The sequence below is a fragment of the Panulirus ornatus genome, chromosome 73 (assembly GCF_036320965.1).
Source record: "Panulirus ornatus isolate Po-2019 chromosome 73, ASM3632096v1, whole genome shotgun sequence".
NCBI classification, from domain to species: Eukaryota; Metazoa; Arthropoda; class Malacostraca; order Decapoda; family Palinuridae; genus Panulirus; species Panulirus ornatus.
This window is the reverse complement of record NC_092296.1, coordinates 11,813,357-11,836,274: the sequence shown is the minus strand read 5'-3', so window position 1 is coordinate 11,836,274 and position 22,918 is coordinate 11,813,357. Positions and strand designations below refer to the sequence as shown.

The 22,918-nt window shown below is 41.5% G+C and overlaps 1 protein-coding gene across 1 annotated transcript in view; it reads right to left on the bottom strand.

Annotated features, from left to right (window-relative positions):
- spn-E (spindle E) overlaps positions 1-22,918 on the bottom strand; it is a 504,859-nt gene that overhangs the window by 365,733 nt on the left and 116,208 nt on the right. The window contains exon 7 of the mRNA XM_071660992.1: positions 4,179-4,306. Coding sequence (XP_071517093.1) covers positions 4,179-4,306 — 128 coding nt within the window. The remainder of the gene's footprint in view (positions 1-4,178; positions 4,307-22,918) is intronic.

Sequence of the window (22,918 nt, the reverse complement as noted above, 5' to 3'; positions counted from 1 at the left end):
CAACTTTGTAAGTTACAAGTGCAGCACTGTGGCTTTTGCATAAAATTCATATGTCCAAGCATCCAGATTTAATACAAATAAACCATATACTGTCTTCTCAGAAGCTTATCTGCTGAGTTTTTAGCTAATTACCAATCATCATCTAACCTACACCTGAATTTTAACCCCTAAATGAGTTAAAGCCTACCATCTAGTGTTTTGTGCATGTGGGAATCTCTTCAGTGTTGCTGAATTAACATTTAGTCAAAAGTGTACAAGATCTACAGAAAAATTCTAAAACTCAGTTGCTTCTGAAGCTGTTTGTTTATACAATAAGTTTATCAAATAAGTTTCAGGTTTCAGCAAAGTTCTTGGGCAGAGACTTTTCTTCTGAATAACATGAACTGCTCTAAGCTTATAAAGAGGTAAGACAGGGATTATCTTCTTTCGTAACACTCTTGTAACAATGTATCCATGAGATTCTTGGTTTCATTAATCTGTAAACATACAATCTCTCGCTGTCTTACAAAACACTTGACAACACTTAACACATGCAGCTCACATCTTCGTAACTCTAGATTTTCCTGTGGTGAGCCCTGCCTTTTGGCAAAATGGGAGGAGCAATGGATGGAAGTAGCAGGAAGGAATGTTTAGTCAGGAGCATCAGGTAAAGGTAGTGGTAGGAACATAAAGCAGGAGCCACAGGAAACACTGCACTAAAGTTGCCTTCTGCCAGTGGCCTGTTAAGGGTGAGGCACTAAAGGCTAAGTAGTGGCACTGGAGTTCACTAGTTACAGAGACTCTATTGTCCTGGTCACCACCTTGAGGGTGTTCCAGGTAGGAACAAGTGTCAAGAGATACATACAGATAGAGAGATAGATACTTTACAGTCATTTTGCTTGATGAATGAATTAATGACAATAAACTAGTACAGCTTGTACTGCAAAGTCAACCAGGTCAAGTACAGGAAGCCCTGAGATGCCTATGTTAGCATCTTCCAGTGACACAAAATGTAACTGGGATTCACATTTGTAAACCAAAATGTCAGACAACACTTTTCTTTTTGTAATATAAAAAAAATTATCAAACTAATGTATTGTAACACTATAGATAGAAGTAAAGAAACCTTCTTAGAGTTAAATTTCCTGTAAGATCTATCTGTGGAGATGGGATTTTTGGCACAAAGTTGAACTATTATTTGTGGGCACTCTGATAACTCTACTGTTTGTCCTGTTTCACAGACTGAGTTGGAACAGAATCTCATACACAATCTTTGTAATATCAAATAAACTCATTTTCCTTATTTGATTGCCATTTTCCACATTTGCAAGATAGCACCAGGAACAGATGAGGAAAAGCCCCATCTGCTTACACCCATTTTCTAGTTGCAATGTGCGATGCACTGAAACCACAGCTTCCTATCCATGACCAGGATTCACAGACATTTCTATGGTTTACCCCAAACATTTCACATGCCGTGGTTCAATCTACTGACAACATGCTGACCCCTGTATACCATATCATTCAAATTCACTCTATCCTGTGCACACCTTTAACCCTCCTGAATGTTCAGGCCCCCCATCACTTACAATCCTTTTACTCCACCCTTCAATCTCCATTCTGGTCTCCCCATTTTCCTGCCTGCTGACACATACATCCTCTCTGTCAACCAATTCTAAAGCATTCTCTCCGTATGTTCAAACAATTTCAACACACCCTCTTCTGCTCTCGCAACCACACTCTTTTTATTACCACACATCTCTATTACCCTTTTATTACTTACTCAATCAAACCACCTCAAACATTTCATTTCCGACACATCCACCTTCCTCAGCACAGCGTTATCTATAGCCCATGCCTCCCATCCATACAATATTGATGAGACTACTATTCCTTCAAACATATCCACTTTTGCCCTCCCAGATACCATTCTCTCCTTCCACATATTCATCACTATTCCCAAGTAATGTTCTCTCTTTTCACACACTCTTCATTGCTTCCAGAACCTTTGCCCACTTCCCCACGTATGACTCACTTCTGCTTCTATGGTTCTGTATGCTGCCATGTCCATTCTCAGGTATCCAAAACACTTCACTTCCTCTAGTTTTTCTCCATTCATACCCACTCCCCCAGCTAACCTGCTCCTCAACCCTGCAAAACCTAAACACATTACTTTCATTCACACTGATTCTCAACTTTCTCCTTATACATACTCTTCTAAACCCATCATCAACTTCTGCAGTTTCTCACAAATATTTTTGTTGTGACATATAAATCTATACTAATCTGCACATATACAGTATATCCATAGCAAAAATCTTAACAGTATTATCAGTTTTTGTTAACCTGAAAAACTCACTTGCTATGGACTTCATATCCTGTATATATATGAGCAGCAACATACAATTTATGTCAAATTCTGTAAATTTTGCGGATACTGACTTGAAACTTAAACATTTCTGTTTCATTCTAGTCAGCCATGTGGATCTGTCATGTATGCAATATGCAGCTGCATGTACACTAACATCTGCAGTTCCTGCTCCTTTGGCAAGAGGACATATATCATCTGCAACAATGGAATCCTGTCTCAACTTATTAGCTAGCAAAGTCAGTGATATCCAGTTTCCTGATTATGCAAGCTCTGGGTACAGAAGACATTAATAATAATCAATACAATTCATCCAAATGGTATGACGATTGCAAATGCTTATCATACTTCTTGCATAACAGAATATCTAATACACAGAGTAAGAGATTCATGAAGTTATAATCCTGGCACCATACTTAATGTATAATGAATGAGAATATGGTATTCATGGAGTTATAGTGCAAACATTTCCCATTTCATGAGCCTCATAATGAAACTCAGTAGAAAAAAAAAATCTCATATGGGAGATTTCATCCATGCAATCATATCATCAAACACATAAGTTAATATACAAAGATCCAAAGCGATGATTGAGTATATTTGTGAAATAAAAACAAAGATTGACCAAGAGGATATATGTGTCGGAGGTGGAGGGAACGAGGAGAAGTGTGAGATCAAATTGGAGGTGGAAAGATGGAGTGAAAAAGATTTTGAGTGATCGGGGCCTGAACATGCATGAGGGTGAAAGGCGGGCAAGGAATAGAGTGAATTGGATTGATGTGGTATACCAGGGTCGAAGTGCTGTCAATGGATTGAATCAGGGCATGTGAAGCGTCTGGGGTAAACCATGGAAAGTTCTGTGGGGCCTGGATGTGGAAAGGGAGCTGTGGTTTCGGGCATTATTGCATGACAGCTAGAGACTGAGTGTGAACGAATGGGGCCATTGTTGTCTTTTCCTAACGCTACCTCACACACATGAGGGGAGAGGGGGATGGTATTCCATGTGTGGCGAGGTGGCAATGGGAATGAATAAAGGCAGACAGTTTGAATTGTGTGCATGTGTATATATGTATGTGTCTGTATATATATGTGTACACTGAGATGTATGGGTATGTATATTTGCGTGTGTGGACGTGTATGTATATACATGTGTATGGGGGTGGGTTGGGCCATTTCTTTCGTCTGTTTCCATGCAGGAGGGTGAAAGGAGGGCAAGGAATAGAGTGAATTGGAGCGATGTGGTATACCGGGGTTGACGTGCTGTCAGTGGATTGAATCAGGGCATGTGAAGCGTCTGGGGTAAACCATGGAAAGCTGTGTAGGTATGTATATTTGCGTGTGTGGACGTATGTATATACATGTGTATGGGGGGGGGTTGGGCCATTTCTTTCGTCTGTTTCCTTGCGCTACCTCGCAAACGCGGGAGACAGCGACAAAGCAAAAAAAAAATAAATAAATAAATAAATAAATATCTAAATATATCTTATGTCAAAAGACTAAATAAAATTCAAATCAGTAGTTTGGGAAAGCATATATAGCATTAACAAAAAGAATGAAATTTATGTCAAAAGACTAAGTAAAAAAACACCCTACTTTGGGAGTAGCTTATATATCATTAATAAAATAAAAGAAATACGTGTCAAAGTACCAAATAAAATTCAAAACATCATACTTTGGAAGAAGCATATACAGCATTAATAAGAAAAAAGATATGTATGGTAAACATAATTCATAATCTCTTGTATTTGCAGATGACAAGGCACATGGTAGACCATAATTAATACACAGACATTAAAACAACAGCGGTTGAACAAAAGTTACTCATCCTTACATCATAGGTGTTGAGAACAGCAAAGCAATCTGAGAAGGAACCATAAGACCAGGAAACCTTGGACAAAAAAGCGTTAAGTTCATCTTGGAATGGTTGTGCATGGAAGCTTTTGAGAGATAAGCCAGCAGCTGCAAAGGAATTACACAAAAAATGTAAAGAAATACATTTAATGATAAAAAAAGATAAATTAAAATTGTAAAGCCTACATCAAAATGAGGATAAAAGAAAAATCATATCAGCACACCCTCTTCAGCTCTCTCAACCACATTTCTTTTATTACCACACTCTCTCTTACCCTTTTATTACCATTCCATCAAAACAACTCCACCATATATTGCTCTCAAACAGTTATGTCCTAACATATCCACCCTTCTCTGCACATCCTCATTGTTGGGACTACTATATCTTCAAATATACCCATTTTTGTTCTCCCAGATGATGACCTTTCTTTCCAAACATTCTTGAATGCTACCACACCCTTCCCTTCCCTAACCACTATGCAACTCACTTCCAGTTCCTTGGTTTCATTAGCTGTCATGTCCATTCACATACATCAAAAACACTTCACTTCCTCCATATTTTCTCCATTCAAACTCACAATCCAACTAAGTTGTCTCTCTACCCTGCTGAACCTAATGATTTTGCTTTTATTCAAATTTACTCTCACCTTTCACACTCTCACAAAGTCAGTCAGCAACTTCTGCAGTTTTTCATTTGAATCTGCCACCAGTGCCTTGTAATTTCGCAAACAACTGACTCGCTTCCCCTCACTCCTAGCGACTTTATAATTAACCCTTTCTCCATGATGTATGAAATTCATATGTACCTCCCTCACCACCCTATCCATAAACAAATGAAATTACCATGTTGACATCAGACAACTCTGCCACAGAACAACTTTCACCTGGAACAACTTACCTTCTTCCTACTTATATATACACCTTATAATCTTGATAAACACTTCTCACACCTTCTAACAGCTTTCCAAAAAGCATCTCATCAACTCTATGATATACTTTCTCCAGATCCATAAATGCCACATATGAATCCTGCTGTTTCTCCAAGCATTTCTCAAATACATTCTTTAAAGCAAACACCTAATCCACACATCCCCTACCACTTCTGAAACCACACTATTACACACACACACATTTTTTGTTTACTCATATTTGCCATTTCCTGCATTACCAAAGTAGCATTCCAGAACAGATGACTGAACCTTAAAGGGAAAACTCCTCACTTAGCCCATTTCTCTGTTCCTTCTTTTGGAAAAATAAAACTGGAGGAGAGGATTTCCAGCCCCCACTCCTGTCCCTTTTATTCACCTTCTACAACAAGTAGGGAATACATGGGAAGTGTATATTATCCTGAGGGACAGGGGGAGAAAGAATACTTCCAACATGTTCCCTGCATGCCGTAGAAGGCAACAAAAAGGGGTGAGAGAGAGGGCTGGAAATTCTCCCCTCCTGTATTACTTTTCCAAAAGAAGTAACAGAGACATGGGTCAATTAGTCTTGATGCTACCTCACTATGGGAAATGGCGAATTTGAATTTTTTTTTAATACAGATGCTCCCCAACTTATGACCATCCACACATGCAACTGGGAAAAAAAGATAAATAAAAAATACACGTCAATAAAAAAATTACGCCTGGTCACACTTCCACCAGTGCTAACAGCTGTGTGCATATGATAGTGAATGTCAGACAATCCCAGCATTGTGTACATCACAACATCTCTATCAATTCTTGCTCTCAGTTACCATTCAGAAAGTGCACTTTATACAAGAGAATCTTACGAATTTTTGTGCTGGATTAAAGCATTTATGTAGCAAACCCCAAAGATGGCAAGAAAGAGGAAAAACCCATCACATGTTGACAGATCTGGCAAGAAGCCAAGGAAAACACTTGATTTGGACTTGAATCTATCTATGAATATATCTCTTATGCCTGTTCCAACTAGAACTCCCTCAAAAGGGTGGCCACAGCAATAGAGTCACCATAACAAGTGAGCTCCAGTGCCACTTCTCAGCATTTAGTGCTTTACTCTTAACAGGCTACTGGCAGAGGGCAACTCCAGTGCAGTGGTTGCTGAGGCTCCTATCTAATGGTCCTACTGACTACTATCTAATGCTCCAACCAATTACTTCAACCTAATGCTCCAGCCTACCTTACTACTTTTACCTATCGCTCCTACCATTTTGCCAAAAGCAGAGCTAGCGCATCATGCTCACTGCAGAAAAAAATAGAATTATGAAGAATGAGCTGTATGAGTCAAGAGTTGTCAAGTGCTATCTAAGACAAGACAGCTACCTGGGTCAGAATAGTGCAACCTGACATCCACTGAAGTGAAGGCTCATTAACCAGCCGTCACTAACCCTCCCAATACCCAGGTTGGTAGTACTGATAAAATACCTTCCTGGTTGTTGGCTGCATACCAACTACTACCAACTTGGAACTGAAAATGAAGGTAATCACTCAATATGAAGGAAGAAAAAAGTTGATGTGATTGCATGTGATCTACAGTTGTCCTATTCAACAGTCTCCACAATTTTAAAGGACAAAGAAAAAATATGTGAAGCAGTGAAAGGTTCAGCACGTATGAAGTGTACGATAATAACAAAGCAATGACAAGGGCCCATCCACAAAATAAAAAAGTTGTTGATGCTATGGTTGGAAGATCAAATTAAAAAATGTGTACCACTGAGCTTACTAACAATTCAGGAGAAGGATAGAAGTCTTTTCGAGATTTTGAAGGAGTAAGCATGAGAAGATTATATCAAGAACTTCACAGCAAGTCATGGTTAGTTCAATAAATTTAAAAAAAGATATAGCTTGTCCCCTTTTTAAAGGGGAAGTAAATGTTTATAGTTGTGTTACTGGAGTGATAGTTTTCATACATGGTGTTTTGACAAGAAAATAGTGAAATTGGAGAAAAATGTAGCTTAGACATTGAAGCTTATTGATACAGTGGTTAAATTGATGAGAACTGCTATTGACGTTTGTGTAAATAAATTATACATTTCCTTTTTCCATAGCCAGAGGTTGAACCATTATGTGACATTCATTTTTCATTCATTTCAAGCTAGAAGTTTCAGTTTTCTAAATTGTTTCTTACATTTTTCATATGTATATATATGTATGTGTGTGTGTGTGTGTGTGTATATGTGCGTATGTATGTGTATGTGTATGTGTGTGTGTGTGTATATGTATATATATATGTATATTATCCCTGGGGATAGGGGTGAAAGAATACTTCCCACGTATTCCTCGCGTGTCGTAGAGAGCGACTAGAGGGGACGGGAGCGGGGGGCCAGAAATCCTCCCCTCCTTGTATTAACTTTCTAAAATGGGAAACAGAAGAAGGAGTCACGCGGGGAGTGCTCATCCTCCTTGAAGGCTCAGAGTGGGGTGCCTAAATGTGTGTGGATGTAACCAAGATGTGAAAAAAGGAGAGATAGGTAGTATGTTTGAGGAAAGGAACCTGGATGTTTTGGCTCTGAGTGAAACGAAGCTCAAGGGTAAAGGGGAAGAGTGGTTTGGGAATGTCTGGGGAGTAAAGTCAGGGGTTAGTGAGAGGACAAGAGCAAGGGAAGGAGTAGCAATACTCCTGAAACAGGAGTTGTGGGAGTATGTGATAGAATGTAAGAAAGTAAATTCTCGATTAATATGGGTAAAACTGAAAGTTGATGGAGAGAGGTGGGTGATTATTGGTGCATATGCACCTGGGCATGAGAAGAAAGATCATGAGAGGCAAGTGTTTTGGGAGCAGCTGAATGAGTGTGTTAGTGGTTTTGATGCACGAGACCGGGTTATAGTGATGGGTGATTTGAATGCAAAGGTGAGTAATGTGGCAGTTGAGGGAATAATTGGTATACATGGGGTGTTCAGTGTTGTAAATGGAAACGGTGAAGAGCTTGTAGATTTATGTGCTGAAAAAGGACTGATGATTGGGAATACCTGGTTTAAAAAGCGAGATATACATAAGTATACTTATGTAAGTAGGAGAGATGGCCAGAGAGCGTTATTGGATTATGTGTTAACTGACAGGCGTGCGAAAGAGAGACTTTTGGATGTTAATGTGCTGAGAGGTGCAACTGGAGGGATGTCTGATCATTATCTTGTGGAGGCTAAGGTGAAGATTTGTATGGGTTTTCAGAAAAGAAGAGTGAATGTTGGGGTGAAGAGGGTGGTGAGAGTAAGTGAGCTTGGGAAGGAGACCTGTGTGAGGAAGTACCAGGAGAGACTGAGTACAGAATGGAAAAAGGTGAGAACAATGGAAGTAAGGGAAGTGGGGGAGGAATGGGATGTATTTAGGGAATCAGTGATGGATTGCGCAAAAGATGCTTGTGGCATGAGAAGAGTGGGAGGTGGGTTGATTAGAAAGGGTAGTGAGTGGTGGGATGAAGAAGTGAGAGTATTAGTGAAAGAGAAGAGAGAGGCATTTGGACGATTTTTGCAGGGAAAAAATGCAATTGAGTGGGAGATGTATAAAAGAAAGAGACAGGAGGTCAAGAGAAAGGTGCAAGAGGTGAAAAAAAGGGCAAATGAGAGTTGGGGTGAGAGAGTATCATTAAATTTTAGGGAGAATAAAAAAATGTTCTGGAAGGAGGTAAATAAAGTGGGTAAGACAAGGGAGCAAATGGGAACTTCAGTGAAGGGCGCAAATGGGGAGGTGATAACAAGTAGTGGTGATGTGAGAAGGAGATGGAGTGAGTATTTTGAAGGTTTGTTGAATGTGTTTGATGATAGAGTGGCAGATATAGGGTGTTTTGGTCGACGTGGTGTGCAAAGTGAGAGGGTTAGGGAAAATGATTTGGTAAACAGAGAAGAGGTAGTGAAAGCTTTGCGGAAGATGAAAGCCGGCAAGGCAGCAGGTTTGGATGGTATTGCAGTGGAATTTATTAAAAAAGGGGGTGACTGTATTGTTGACTGGTTGGTAAGGTTATTTAATGTATGTATGACTCATGGTCCTTCTTCTGTTTCCCATTTAGAAAGTTAATACAAGGAGGGGAGGATTTCTGACCCTCCGCTCCCGTCCCCTCTAGTCGCTTTCTACGACACGCGAGGAATACGTGGGAAGTATTCTTTCACCCCTATCCCCAGGGAGGGTCAAGTCAATTGGGAGGTGAGTTTGAATGGAGAAAAACTGGAGGAAGTGAAGTGTTTTAGATATCTGGGAGTGGATTTGGCAGCGGATGGAACCATGGAAGCGGAAGTGGATCATAGGGTGGGGGAGGGGGCGAAAATCCTGGGGGCCTTGAAGAATGTGTGGAAGTCGAGAACATTATCTCGGAAAGCAAAAATGGGTATGTTTGAAGGAATAGTGGTTCCAACAATGTTGTATGGTTGCGAGGCGTGGGCTATGGATAGAGTTGTGCGCAGGAGGATGGATGTGCTGGAAATGAGATGTTTGAGGACAATGTGTGGTGTGAGGTGGTTTGATCGAGTGAGTAACGTAAGGGTAAGAGAGATGTGTGGAAATGAAAAGAGCGTGGTTAGAGAGCAGAAGAGGGTGTTTTGAAGTGGTTTGGGCACATGGAGAGGATGAGTGAGGAAAGATTGACCAAGAGGATATATGTGTCGGAGGTGGAGGGAACAAGGAGAAGAGGGTGACCAAATTGGAGGTGGAAAGATGGAGTGAAAAAGATTTTGTGTGATCGGGGCCTGAACATGCAGGAGGGTGAAAGGAGGGCAAGGAATAGAGTGAATTGGAGCGATGTGGTATACCGGGGTTGACGTGCTGTCAGTGGATTGAATCAGGGCATGTGAGGCGTCTGGGGTAAACCATGGAAAGCTGTGTAGGTATGTATATTTGCGTGTGCGGACGTATGTATATACATGTGTATGGGGGGGGTTGGGCCATTTCTTTCGTCTGTTTCCTTGCGCTACCTCGCAAACGCGGGAGACAGCGACAAAGTATAATAAAAATAAAAAAAAATAATGACTCATGGTGAGGTGCCTGAGGATTGGCGGAATGCGTGCATAGTGCCATTGTACAAAGGCAAAGGGGATAAGAGTGAGTGCTCAAATTACAGAGGTATAAGTTTGCTGAGTATTCCTGGTAAATTATATGGGAGGGTATTGATTGAGAGGGTGAAGGCATGTACAGAGCATCAGATTGGGGAAGAGCAGTGTGGTTTCAGAAGTGGTAGAGGATGTGTGGATCAGGTGTTTGCTTTGAAGAATGTATGTGAGAAATACTTAGAAAAGCAAATGGATTTGTATGTAGCATTTATGGATCTGGAGAAGGCATATGATAGAGTTGATAGAGATGCTCTGTGGAAGGTATTAAGAATATATGGTGTGGGAGGAAAGTTGTTAGAAGCAGTGAAAAGTTTTTATCGAGGATGTAAGGCATGTGTACGTGTAGGAAGAGAGGAAAGTGATTGGTTCTCAGTGAATGTAGGTTTGCGGCAGGGGTGTGTGATGTCTCCATGGTTGTTTAATTTGTTTATGGATGGGGTTGTTAGGGAGGTAAATGCAAGAGTTTTGGAAAGAGGGGCAAGTATGAAGTCTGTTGGGGATGAGAGAGCTTGGGAAGTGAGTCAGTTGTTGTTCGCTGATGATACAGCGCTGGTGGCTGATTCATGTGAGAAACTGCAGAAGCTGGTGACTGAGTTTGGTAAAGTGTGTGGAAGAAGAAAGTTAAGAGTAAATGTGAAAAAGAGCAAGGTTATTAGGTACAGTAGGGTTGAGGGTCAAGTCAATTGGGAGGTGAGTTTGAATGGAGAAAAACTGGAGGAAGTGAAGTGTTTTAGATATCTGGGAGTGGATCTGGCAGCGGATGGAACCATGGAAGCGGAAGTGGATCATAGGGTGGGGGAGGGGGCGAAAATGCTGGGGGCCTTGAAGAATGTGTGGAAGTCGAGAACATTATCTCGGAAAGCGAAAATGGGTATGTTTGAAGGAATAGTGGTTCCAACAATGTTGTATGGTTGCGAGGCGTGGGCTATGGATAGAGTTGTGCGCAGGAGGATGGATGTGCTGGAAATGAGATGTTTGAGGACAATGTGTGGTGTGAGGTGGTTTGATCGAGTGAGTAACGTAAGGGTAAGAGAGATGTGTGGAAATAAAAAGAGCGTGGTTGAGAGAGCAGAAGAGGGTGTTTTGAAGTGGTTTGGGCACATGGAGAGAATGAGTGAGGAAAGATTGACCAAGAGGATATATGTGTCGGAGGTGGAGGGAACGAGGAGAAGAGGGAGACCAAATTGGAGGTGGAAAGATGGAGTGAAAAAGATTTTGTGTGATCGGGGCCTGAACATGCAGGAGGGTGAAAGGAGGGCAAGGAATAGAGTGAATTGGAGCGATGTGGTATACCGGGGTTGACGTGCTGTCAGTGGATTGAATCAAGGCAGGTGAAGCGTCTGGGGTAAACCATGGAAAGCTGTGTAGGTATGTATATTTGCGTGTGTGGACGTATGTATATACATGTGTATGGGGGGGGGGCGTTGGGCCATTTCTTTTGTCTGTTTCCTTGCGCTACCTCGCAAACGCGGGAGACAGCGACAAAGTATAATAAGATATAATAAGAATAATAGCTTGTGCAATGTTTGAGTCACAAGTGAAGCAGCAAGTGCTGACAAAGGAGTTGCCAAGAAGTTCATTGAAAGTTTGGATGAACCAATCTGTGAGCTACAGAATTTTGAATAAATGGTAAGAAGAAACTAAAGAATCATACAATAAAGCTGGTTAATAAAAAACAGGTAAATCACGATAGAAATTGCATAGGATAAAAGAATACTGTACAGGTATAAGAAAATTCTACATACCATACTAACATACATCCAACTTATGTTCATTTCAAGATATGACCGGTTGGTCAGAATGAAACTCAGACATATGTTAGGGTGCATCTGTATATTCGCCATTTCCTGTGTTAGCATCAAGAAAGGATTAATGAGCCTTAGAGGTAAAAATCCTCACCTGGCCCCTTCTCTGTTCCTTCTTTTGGAAAAGTAAAACAGTAGGGAAGCATTTCGAACATCCTACAGCCAACCCTTTTAGACATCTATGACAAGCAGGGAATATGTGGGAAGTATTTTTTATCCCATATAACCAGTTAAAAGATTTTACAAAGGATGTAGGGCATGTGTGCGAGTAGGAAGAGAGGACAGCGAGTGGCTCCCAGTGAAGGTCGGTCTGCGATCGGGGTTTGTGATGTCCCCATAGTTGTTTAATTTGTTTATGGATGGAGTGGTTAAGGAGGTGAATGCAAGAGTTTTGGAGAGGGGGTGAGTATGCAGTCTGAGGAGATGACAGGGTATGGAAAGTGAGTCAGTCTTTGTTCACCGATGATACAGCTCTGGTGGCTGATTCAAGTGAGAAACTGCAGAAGTTGGTGACTGAATTTGGAGGACTGTGTGAAAGGAGAAAGTTGAGAGTAGATGTGAATAAGATCAAGGTTATTAGGTTCAGTAGGTGAGGGTTGCTTTTATTCAAATTTACTCTCACCTTTCACACTCTCACAAAGTCAGTCAGAAAACTTCTGCAGTTTTTCATTTGAATCTGCCACCAGTGCTTGTAATTTGCAAACAACTGACTCGCTTCCCCCCAAATCCTAGCGACTTTATAATTAACCCTTTCTCCTGATGTATGAAATTCTTTGTACTCCTCACCCCCTATCCATTAAAACAAAAAATTACCATGTTGACATCAGAAACTCTGCCACGAAAAACTTTCACCTGGAACAACTTCCTTCTTCCTACTTATATATACACCTTATAATCTTGATAAAACACTTCTCACACCTTCTAACAGCTTTCCAAAAAGCATCTCATCAATCTATGATATACTTTCTCCAGATCCTTTAAAAGCCACATATGAATCCCGCTGTTTCTCCAAAATTTCTCAAATACATTCTTTTAAAGCAAAAAACCTAATCCACACATCCCCCACCACTTCTGAAACCACACTATTACCACACACACATTTTTTGTTTACTCATATTTGCCCTTTCCTGCATTACCAAGTACATTCCCGAACAGATGACTGAACCTTAAAGGGAAAACTCCTCCTTAGCCCCTTTCTCTGTTCCTTCTTTTGGAAAAATAAAATGGAGGAGAGGATTTCCAGCCCCCCCTGTCCCTTTTATTTTACCTTTACAAAGTAGGGAATACATGGGAAGTGTATATTATCCTGAGGGACAGGGGGAGAAAGAATACTTCCAACATGTTCCTGCATGCCCTAGAAGGCAACAAAAAGGGGTGGAGAGGGGCTGGAAATTCTCCCCTCCTGTATTACTTTTCCAAAGAGTAACAGGGGAAAATGGGTCAATTAGTCTTGATGCTTTCTCACAATATGGGAAATGGCGAAATTGAATTTTTTTTTAATACAGATGCTCCCCAACTTATGACCATCCACACATGAACTGGGGAAAAAAGATAAATAAAAAATACACGTCAATAAAAAAATTACGCCTGGTCACACTTCCACCAGTGCTAACAGCTGTGTGGCATATGATAGTGAATGTCAGACAATCCAGCATTGTGTACATCACAACATCTCTATCAATTCTTGCTCTCAGTTACCATTCAGAAAGTGCACTTTATACAAGAGAATCTTACGAATTTTTGTGCTGGATTTTAAAAAATTTATGTAGCAAACCCAAGATGGCAAGAAAGAGGAAAAAACCCATCACATGTTTACAGATTCTGGCAAGAAGCCAAAGGGAAAACACTTGATTTGGACTTGAATCTATCTATGAATATTCTCTTATGCTGTTCCAACTAGAACTCCTCAAAAGGGTGGCCCCAGCAATAGAGTCACCATAACAAGTGAGCTCAGTGCCACTTCTCAGCATTTAGTGCTTTCTCTTAACAGGTACTGGCAGGAGGGCAACTCCAGTGCAGTGGTTGCTGAGGCTCCCATTAATGGTCCTACTGACTACTATCTAATGCTCCCCCAATTACTTCAACCCAATGCTCCAGCCTACCTACTACTTTTACTTGCCTCCTACCATTTTGCCAAAAGCAGAGCTAGCGCATCATGCTCACTGCAGAAAAAAATAGAATTATGAAGAATGAGCTGTATGAGTCAAGAGTTGTCAAGTGCTATCTAAGACAAGACAGCTACCTGGGTCAGAATAGTGCAACCTGACAATCCACTGAAGTGAAGGCTCATTAACCAGCCGTCACTAACCCTCCCAATTACCCAGGTTGGTAGTATGATAAAATACCTTCCTGGTTGTTGGCTGCATACACTACTCCCAACTTGGAACTGAAAATGAGGTAATCACTCAATAGAAGGAAGAAAAAAGTTGATGTGATTGCATGTGATCTACAGTTGCCCTATTCAACAGTCTCCACAATTTTAAAGGACAAAGAAAAAATATGTGAAGCAGTGAAAGGTTCAGCACGTATGAAGTGTACGATAATAACAAAGCAATGACAAGGGCCTATCCACAAAATAAAAAAGTTGTTGATGCTATGGTTGGAAGATCAAATTAAAAAATGTGTACCACTGAGCTTACTAACAATTCAGGAGAAGGATAGAAGTCTTTTCGAGATTTTGAAGGAGTAAGCATGAGAAGATTATATCAAGAACTTCACAGCAAGTCATGGTTAGTTCAATAAATTTAAAAAAAGATATAGCTTGTCCCCTTTTTAAAGGGGAAGTAAATGTTTATAGTTGTGTTACTGGAGTGATAGTTTTCATACATGGTGTTTTGACAAGAAAATAGTGAAATTGGAGAAAAATGTAGCTTAGACATTGAAGCTTATTGATACAGTGGTTAAATTGATGAGAACTGCTATTGACGTTTGTGTAAATAAATTATACATTTCCTTTTTCCATAGCCAGAGGTTGAACCATTATGTGACATTCATTTTTTCATTCATTTCAAGCTAGAAGTTTCAGTTTTCTAAATTGTTTCTTACATTTTTCATATGTATATATATGTATGTGTGTGTGTGTGTGTGTGTATATGTGCGTATGTATGTGTATGTGTATGTGTGTGTGTGTATATGTATATATATATGTATATTATCCCTGGGGATAGGGGTGAAAGAATACTTCCCACGTATTCCTCGCGTGTCGTAGAAGAGCGACTAGAGGGGACGGGAGCGGGGGGCCAGAAATCCTCCCCTCCTTGTATTAACTTTCTAAAATGGGAAACAGAAGAAGGAGTCACGCGGGGAGTGCTCATCCTCCTCGAAGGCTCAGAGTGGGGTGCCTAAATGTGTGTGGATGTAACCAAGATGTGAAAAAAGGAGAGATAGGTAGTATGTTTGAGGAAAGGAACCTGGATGTTTTGGCTCTGAGTGAAACGAAGCTCAAGGGTAAAGGGGAAGAGTGGTTTGGGAATGTCTGGGGAGTAAAGTCAGGGGTTAGTGAGAGGACAAGAGCAAGGGAAGGAGTAGCAATACTCCTGAAACAGGAGTTGTGGGAGTATGTGATAGAATGTAAGAAAGTAAATTCTCGATTAATATGGGTAAAACTGAAAGTTGATGGAGAGAGGTGGGTGATTATTGGTGCATATGCACCTGGGCATGAGAAGAAAGATCATGAGAGGCAAGTGTTTTGGGAGCAGCTGAATGAGTGTGTTAGTGGTTTTGATGCACGAGACCGGGTTATAGTGATGGGTGATTTGAATGCAAAGGTGAGTAATGTGGCAGTTGAGGGAATAATTGGTATACATGGGGTGTTCAGTGTTGTAAATGGAAATGGTGAAGAGCTTGTAGATTTATGTGCTGAAAAAGGACTGATGATTGGGAATACCTGGTTTAAAAAGCGAGATATACATAAGTATACTTATGTAAGTAGGAGAGATGGCCAGAGAGCGTTATTGGATTACGTGTTAATTGACAGGCGTGCGAAAGAGAGACTTTTGGATGTTAATGTGCTGAGAGGTGCAACTGGAGGGATGTCTGATCATTATCTTGTGGAGGCTAAGGTGAAGATTTGTATGGGTTTTCAGAAAAGAAGAGTGAATGTTGGGGTGAAGAGGGTGGTGAGAGTAAGTGAGCTTGGGAAGGAGACCTGTGTGAGGAAGTACCAGGAGAGACTGAGTACAGAATGGAAAAAGGTGAGAACAATGGAAGTAAGGGGAGTGGGGGAGGAATGGGATGTATTTAGGGAATCAGTGATGGATTGCGCAAAAGATGCTTGTGGCATGAGAAGAGTGGGAGGTGGGTTGATTAGAAAGGGTAGTGAGTGGTGGGATGAAGAAGTAAGAGTATTAGTGAAAGAGAAGAGAGAGGCATTTGGACGATTTTTGCAGGGAAAAAATGCAATTGAGTGGGAGATGTATAAAAGAAAGAGACAGGAGGTCAAGAGAAAGGTGCAAGAGGTGAAAAAAAGGGCAAATGAGAGTTGGGGTGAGAGAGTATCATTAAATTTTAGGGAGAATAAAAAGATGTTCTGGAAGGAGGTAAATAAAGTGGGTAAGACAAGGGAGCAAATGGGAACTTCAGTGAAGGGCGCAAATGGGGAGGTGATAACAAGTAGTGGTGATGTGAGAAGGAGATGGAGTGAGTATTTTGAAGGTTTGTTGAATGTGTTTGATGATAGAGTGGCAGATATAGGGTGTTTTGGTCGACGTGGTGTGCAAAGTGAGAGGGTTAGGGAAAATGATTTGGTAAACAGAGAAGAGGTAGTGAAAGCTTTGCGGAAGATGAAAGCCGGCAAGGCAGCAGGTTTGGATGGTATTGCAGTGGAATTTATTAAAAAAGGGGGTGACTGTATTGTTGACTGGTTGGTAAGGTTATTTAATGTATGTATGACTCATGGTCCTTCTTCTGTTTCCCATTTAGAAAGTTAATACAAGGAGGGGAGGATTTCTGACCCTCCGCTCCCGTCCCCTCTAGTCGCTTTCTACGACACGCGAGGAATACGTGGGAAGTATTCTTTCACCCCTATCCCCAGGGAGGGTCAAGTCAATTGGGAGGTGAGTTTGAATGGAGATAAACTGGAGGAAGTGAAGTGTTTTAGATATCTGGGAGTGGATTTGGCAGCGGATGGAACCATGGAAGCGGAAGTGGATCATAGGGTGGGGGAGGGGGCGAAAATCCTGGGGGCCTTGAAGAATGTGTGGAAGTCGAGAACATTATCTCGGAAAGCAAAAATGGGTATGTTTGAAGGAATAGTGGTTCCAACAATGTTGTATGGTTGCGAGGCGTGGGCTATGGATAGAGTTGTGCGCAGGAGGATGGATGTGCTGGAAATGAGATGTTTGAGGACAATGTGTGGTGTGAGGTGGTTTGATCGAGTGAGTAACGTAAGGGTAAGAGAGATGTGTGGAAATGAAAAGAGCGTGGTTGAGAGAGCAGAAGAGGGTGTTTTGAAGTGGTTTGGGCACATGGAGAGGATGAGTGAGGAAAGATTGACCAAGAGGATATATGTGTCGGAGGTGGAGGGAACAAGGAGAAGAGGGTGACCAAATTGGAGGTGGAAAGATGGAGTGAAAAAGATTTTGTGTGATCGGGGCCTGAACATGCAGGAGGGTGAAAGGAGGGCAAGGAATAGAGTGAATTGGAGCGATGTGGTATACCGGGGTTGACGTGCTGTCAGTGGATTGAATCAGGGCATGTGAGGCGTCTGGGGTAAACCATGGAAAGCTGTGTAGGTATGTATATTTGCGTGTGCGGACGTATGTATATACATGTGTATGGGGGGGTTGGGCCATTTCTTTCGTCTGTTTCCTTGCGCTACCTCGCAAACGCGGGAGACAGCGACAAAGTATAATAAAAATAAAAAAAAATAATGACTCATGGTGAGGTGCCTGAGGATTGGCGGAATGCGTGCATAGTGCCATTGTACAAAGGCAAAGGGGATAAGAGTGAGTGCTCAAATTACAGAGGTATAAGTTTGCTGAGTATTCCTGGTAAATTATATGGGAGGGTATTGATTGAGAGGGTGAAGGCATGTACAGAGCATCAGATTGGGGAAGAGCAGTGTGGTTTCAGAAGTGGTAGAGGATGTGTGGATCAGGTGTTTGCTTTGAAGAATGTATGTGAGAAATACTTAGAAAAGCAAATGGATTTGTATGTAGCATTTATGGATCTGGAGAAGGCATATGATAGAGTTGATAGAGATGCTCTGTGGAAGGTATTAAGAATATATGGTGTGGGAGGAAAGTTGTTAGAAGCAGTGAAAAGTTTTTATCGAGGATGTAAGGCATGTGTACGTGTAGGAAGAGAGGAAAGTGATTGGTTCTCAGTGAATGTAGGTTTGCGGCAGGGGTGTGTGATGTCTCCATGGTTGTTTAATTTGTTTATGGATGGGGTTGTTAGGGAGGTAAATGCAAGAGTTTTGGAAAGAGGGGCAAGTATGAAGTCTGTTGGGGATGAGAGAGCTTGGGAAGTGAGTCAGTTGTTGTTCGCTGATGATACAGCGCTGGTGGCTGATTCATGTGAGAAACTGCAGAAGCTGGTGACTGAGTTTGGTAAAGTGTGTGGAAGAAGAAAGTTAAGAGTAAATGTGAAAAAGAGCAAGGTTATTAGGTACAGTAGGGTTGAGGGTCAAGTCAATTGGGAGGTGAGTTTGAATGGAGAAAAACTGGAGGAAGTGAAGTGTTTTAGATATCTGGGAGTGGATCTGGCAGCGGATGGAACCATGGAAGCGGAAGTGGATCATAGGGTGGGGGAGGGGGCGAAAATGCTGGGGGCCTTGAAGAATGTGTGGAAGTCGAGAACATTATCTCGGAAAGCGAAAATGGGTATGTTTGAAGGAATAGTGGTTCCAACAATGTTGTATGGTTGCGAGGCGTGGGCTATGGATAGAGTTGTGCGCAGGAGGATGGATGTGCTGGAAATGAGATGTTTGAGGACAATGTGTGGTGTGAGGTGGTTTGATCGAGTGAGTAACGTAAGGGTAAGAGAGATGTGTGGAAATAAAAAGAGCGTGGTTGAGAGAGCAGAAGAGGGTGTTTTGAAGTGGTTTGGGCACATGGAGAGAATGAGTGAGGAAAGATTGACCAAGAGGATATATGTGTCGGAGGTGGAGGGAACGAGGAGAAGAGGGAGACCAAATTGGAGGTGGAAAGATGGAGTGAAAAAGATTTTGTGTGATCGGGGCCTGAACATGCAGGAGGGTGAAAGGAGGGCAAGGAATAGAGTGAATTGGAGCGATGTGGTATACCGGGGTTGACGTGCTGTCAGTGGATTGAATCAAGGCAGGTGAAGCGTCTGGGGTAAACCATGGAAAGCTGTGTAGGTATGTATATTTGCGTGTGTGGACGTATGTATATACATGTGTATGGGGGGGGGGCGTTGGGCCATTTCTTTTGTCTGTTTCCTTGCGCTACCTCGCAAACGCGGGAGACAGCGACAAAGTATAATAAGATATAATAAGAATAATAGCTTGTGCAATGTTTGAGTCACAAGTGAAGCAGCAAGTGCTGACAAAGGAGTTGCCAAGAAGTTCATTGAAAGTTTGGATGAACCAATCTGTGAGCTACAGAATTTTGAATAAATGGTAAGAAGAAACTAAAGAATCATACAATAAAGCTGGTTAATAAAAAACAGGTAAATCACGATAGAAATTGCATAGGATAAAAGAATACTGTACAGGTATAAGAAAATTCTACATACCATACTAACATACATCCAACTTATGTTCATTTCAAGATATGACCGGTTGGTCAGAATGAAACTCAGACATATGTTAGGGTGCATCTGTATATTCGCCATTTCCTGTGTTAGCATCAAGAAAGGATTAATGAGCCTTAGAGGTAAAAATCCTCACCTGGCCCCTTCTCTGTTCCTTCTTTTGGAAAAGTAAAACAGTAGGGAAGCATTTCGAACATCCTACAGCCAACCCTTTTAGACATCTATGACAAGCAGGGAATATGTGGGAAGTATTTTTTATCCCATATAACCAGTTAAAAGATTTTACAAAGGATGTAGGGCATGTGTGCGAGTAGGAAGAGAGGACAGCGAGTGGCTCCCAGTGAAGGTCGGTCTGCGATCGGGGTTTGTGATGTCCCCATAGTTGTTTAATTTGTTTATGGATGGAGTGGTTAAGGAGGTGAATGCAAGAGTTTTGGAGAGGGGGTGAGTATGCAGTCTGAGGAGATGACAGGGTATGGAAAGTGAGTCAGTCTTTGTTCACCGATGATACAGCTCTGGTGGCTGATTCAAGTGAGAAACTGCAGAAGTTGGTGACTGAATTTGGAGGACTGTGTGAAAGGAGAAAGTTGAGAGTAGATGTGAATAAGATCAAGGTTATTAGGTTCAGTAGGTGAGGGACAAGTTAATTGGGATGTAAGTTTGAATGGAGAAAAACTGGAGGAAATGAAGTGTTTTAGATATCTGGGAGTGGACTCAGCAGCGAATGGAACCATAGAAGCAGAAGTAAATCACAGGGTAGGGGAGGGGGTGAAAGTTCTGACAGCTATGAAGAATGTGTGGAAGGAGAGAACATTACTACGGAGAGCAAAAATGGGTATGTCTTAAGGAATAGTAGTTCTAACAATGCTATATAGTGGTGAGGATAGGGTTGTACAGGGAGGGTGGATGGTTTAGAAATTAAATGTTTGAGGACAGTATGTGCTGTGAGGTGGTTTCATAAAGTAAAGAGGGGCAACAAAGATGTGTGGAAATAAAAAGTGTGTGGTTGAGAGAGAATAAGAGGGTATGTTAAAATGGTTTGGACATTTGGAGAGAATGAGTGGGGAAAGGTTGACCAAGAGGATATATGTGTTGGAGGTGGAGAAAACAAGGAGAAGCGGGAGACCAAATTGAAGGTGGAAGAATGGAGTGAAAAACGTTTTGAGCAATTGGAGCTTGAACATACAGGAGAGTGAGAAATGTGCCAGGAATAGAGGGAATTGGAATGATGTGGTATACCAGGATCAACGTGCTGTCAACATTCTGAACCAGGGCATGTGAAACATCTGGGGTAGACCATGGAAACGTCTGTAGGGCCTGGACATGGATAGTTTTTCTTCATTCAAACTTACCTCCCATTGACTTGTCCCTCAACCCTACTAGACCTACTAATCTTGCTCTTATTCAAATTTACTCTCAGCTTTCTTCTTTCACACACTTTACCAAACTCAGTCACCAGCTTCTGCAGTTTCTCACACGAATCAGCCACCAGCACTGTATCATCAGCAAACAATAACTGACTCACTTCCCAAGCAATCTTATCCACAAAAGACTGCATATTTGCCCCTCTTTCCAAAACTCTTGCATTCACCTCCCTAACAACCCCAACCATTAACAAATTAAACAACCACGGAGACATCACACACCCCTGGCGCAAACCAACATTCAATGAGAACCAATCGCTTTCCTCTCTTCCTACACGTACACATACCTTACATCCTCGATAAAAACTTTTCATTTCTTCTAACAACTTGCCTCCCACACCATATATTCTTAATACCTTCCACAGAGCATCTCTATCAACTATATCATATGCCTTCTCCAGATCCATAAATGCTACATACAAATCCATTTGCTTTTCTAAGTATTTCTAACATACGTTCTTCAAAGCAAACACCTGATCGACACATCCTCTACCTTTTCTGAAACCACACTGCTCTTCCCCAATCTGATGCTCTGTACATGTCTTCACCCTCTCTATCAATACCTTCCCATATAATTTCCCAGGAATACTCAACAAACTTATATCTCTGTAATCTGAGCACTCATCTTTATCCCCTCTACCTTTGCACAATGTCACTATGCATGTATTCCGCCAATCCTCAGGCACCTAACTATGGATCATACATACATTAAACATCCTTACCAACCAGTCAACAATACAGTCACCCCTTTTTTCAATATATTCCACTGCAATACCATCCAAACCTGCTACCTTGCCAGCTTTCATCTTCTGCAAAGCTTTTACCACCTTTTCTATGTTTACCAAAATATTCACCCTAACCCTCTCACATTGCACACTACCTCGACCAAAACTCCCTACATCTGCCACTCTATCATCCGGCACATTCAAAAAACCTTCAAAATACTCATTCCATCTCATAACAAAACCACTACTTATTATCACCTCCCCATTAACCCCCTTCACCAATATTCCCATTTGTTCACTTGTCTTACACACTTTATTTATCTCCTTCCAAAGCATCTTTTTATCCTCCCAAAAATTTAATGATACTCTCTCACCCCAACTCTCATTTGCTCTCTTTTTCACCTCCTGCAGCTTTCTCTTGACCTCCTTCCTCTTTCTTTTATACATCTCCCACCCATTTCCACTATTTCCCTACAAAACACGTCCAAATGCCTCTCTCTCCCCTTTCATTAATAATCTTACTTCTTCATCCCACCAATCACTACCCCTTCTAATCTGCCCACCTTCCACGCTTCTCATGCCATAAGCATCTTTTGCACAAGCCATCACTGTCGTAGAAGGCAACTAAAGAGGATGGGAGCGGGAAGCTAGAAACTCTCCCCTCCTTGTATTTTAACTATCTAAAAGGGGAAACAGAAGATAGAGTCATGAGGGGAGTGCTCATCTTCCTGAAGGCTCAGATTCGGGTGTCTAAGTGTGTGTGGATGTAACCAAGATGAGAAAAAAGGAGAGATAGGTAGTCTGTTTGAGGAAAGGAACCTGGATGTATTGGCTTTTAGTGAAACGAAGCTCAAAGATAAAGTTGAAGTGTGGTTTCGGAATGTCTTGGGAGTAAACTCGGGTTAGTGAGAGGACAAGAACAAGGGAAGGAGTAGTTCTACTCCTGAAACACGAGTGGTGGGAGTATGTGATGGAGTGTAAGAAATCAAACTCTATATTAATATGGGTTAAGCTGAAAGTGGATGAAGAGAGATGGGTGATTATT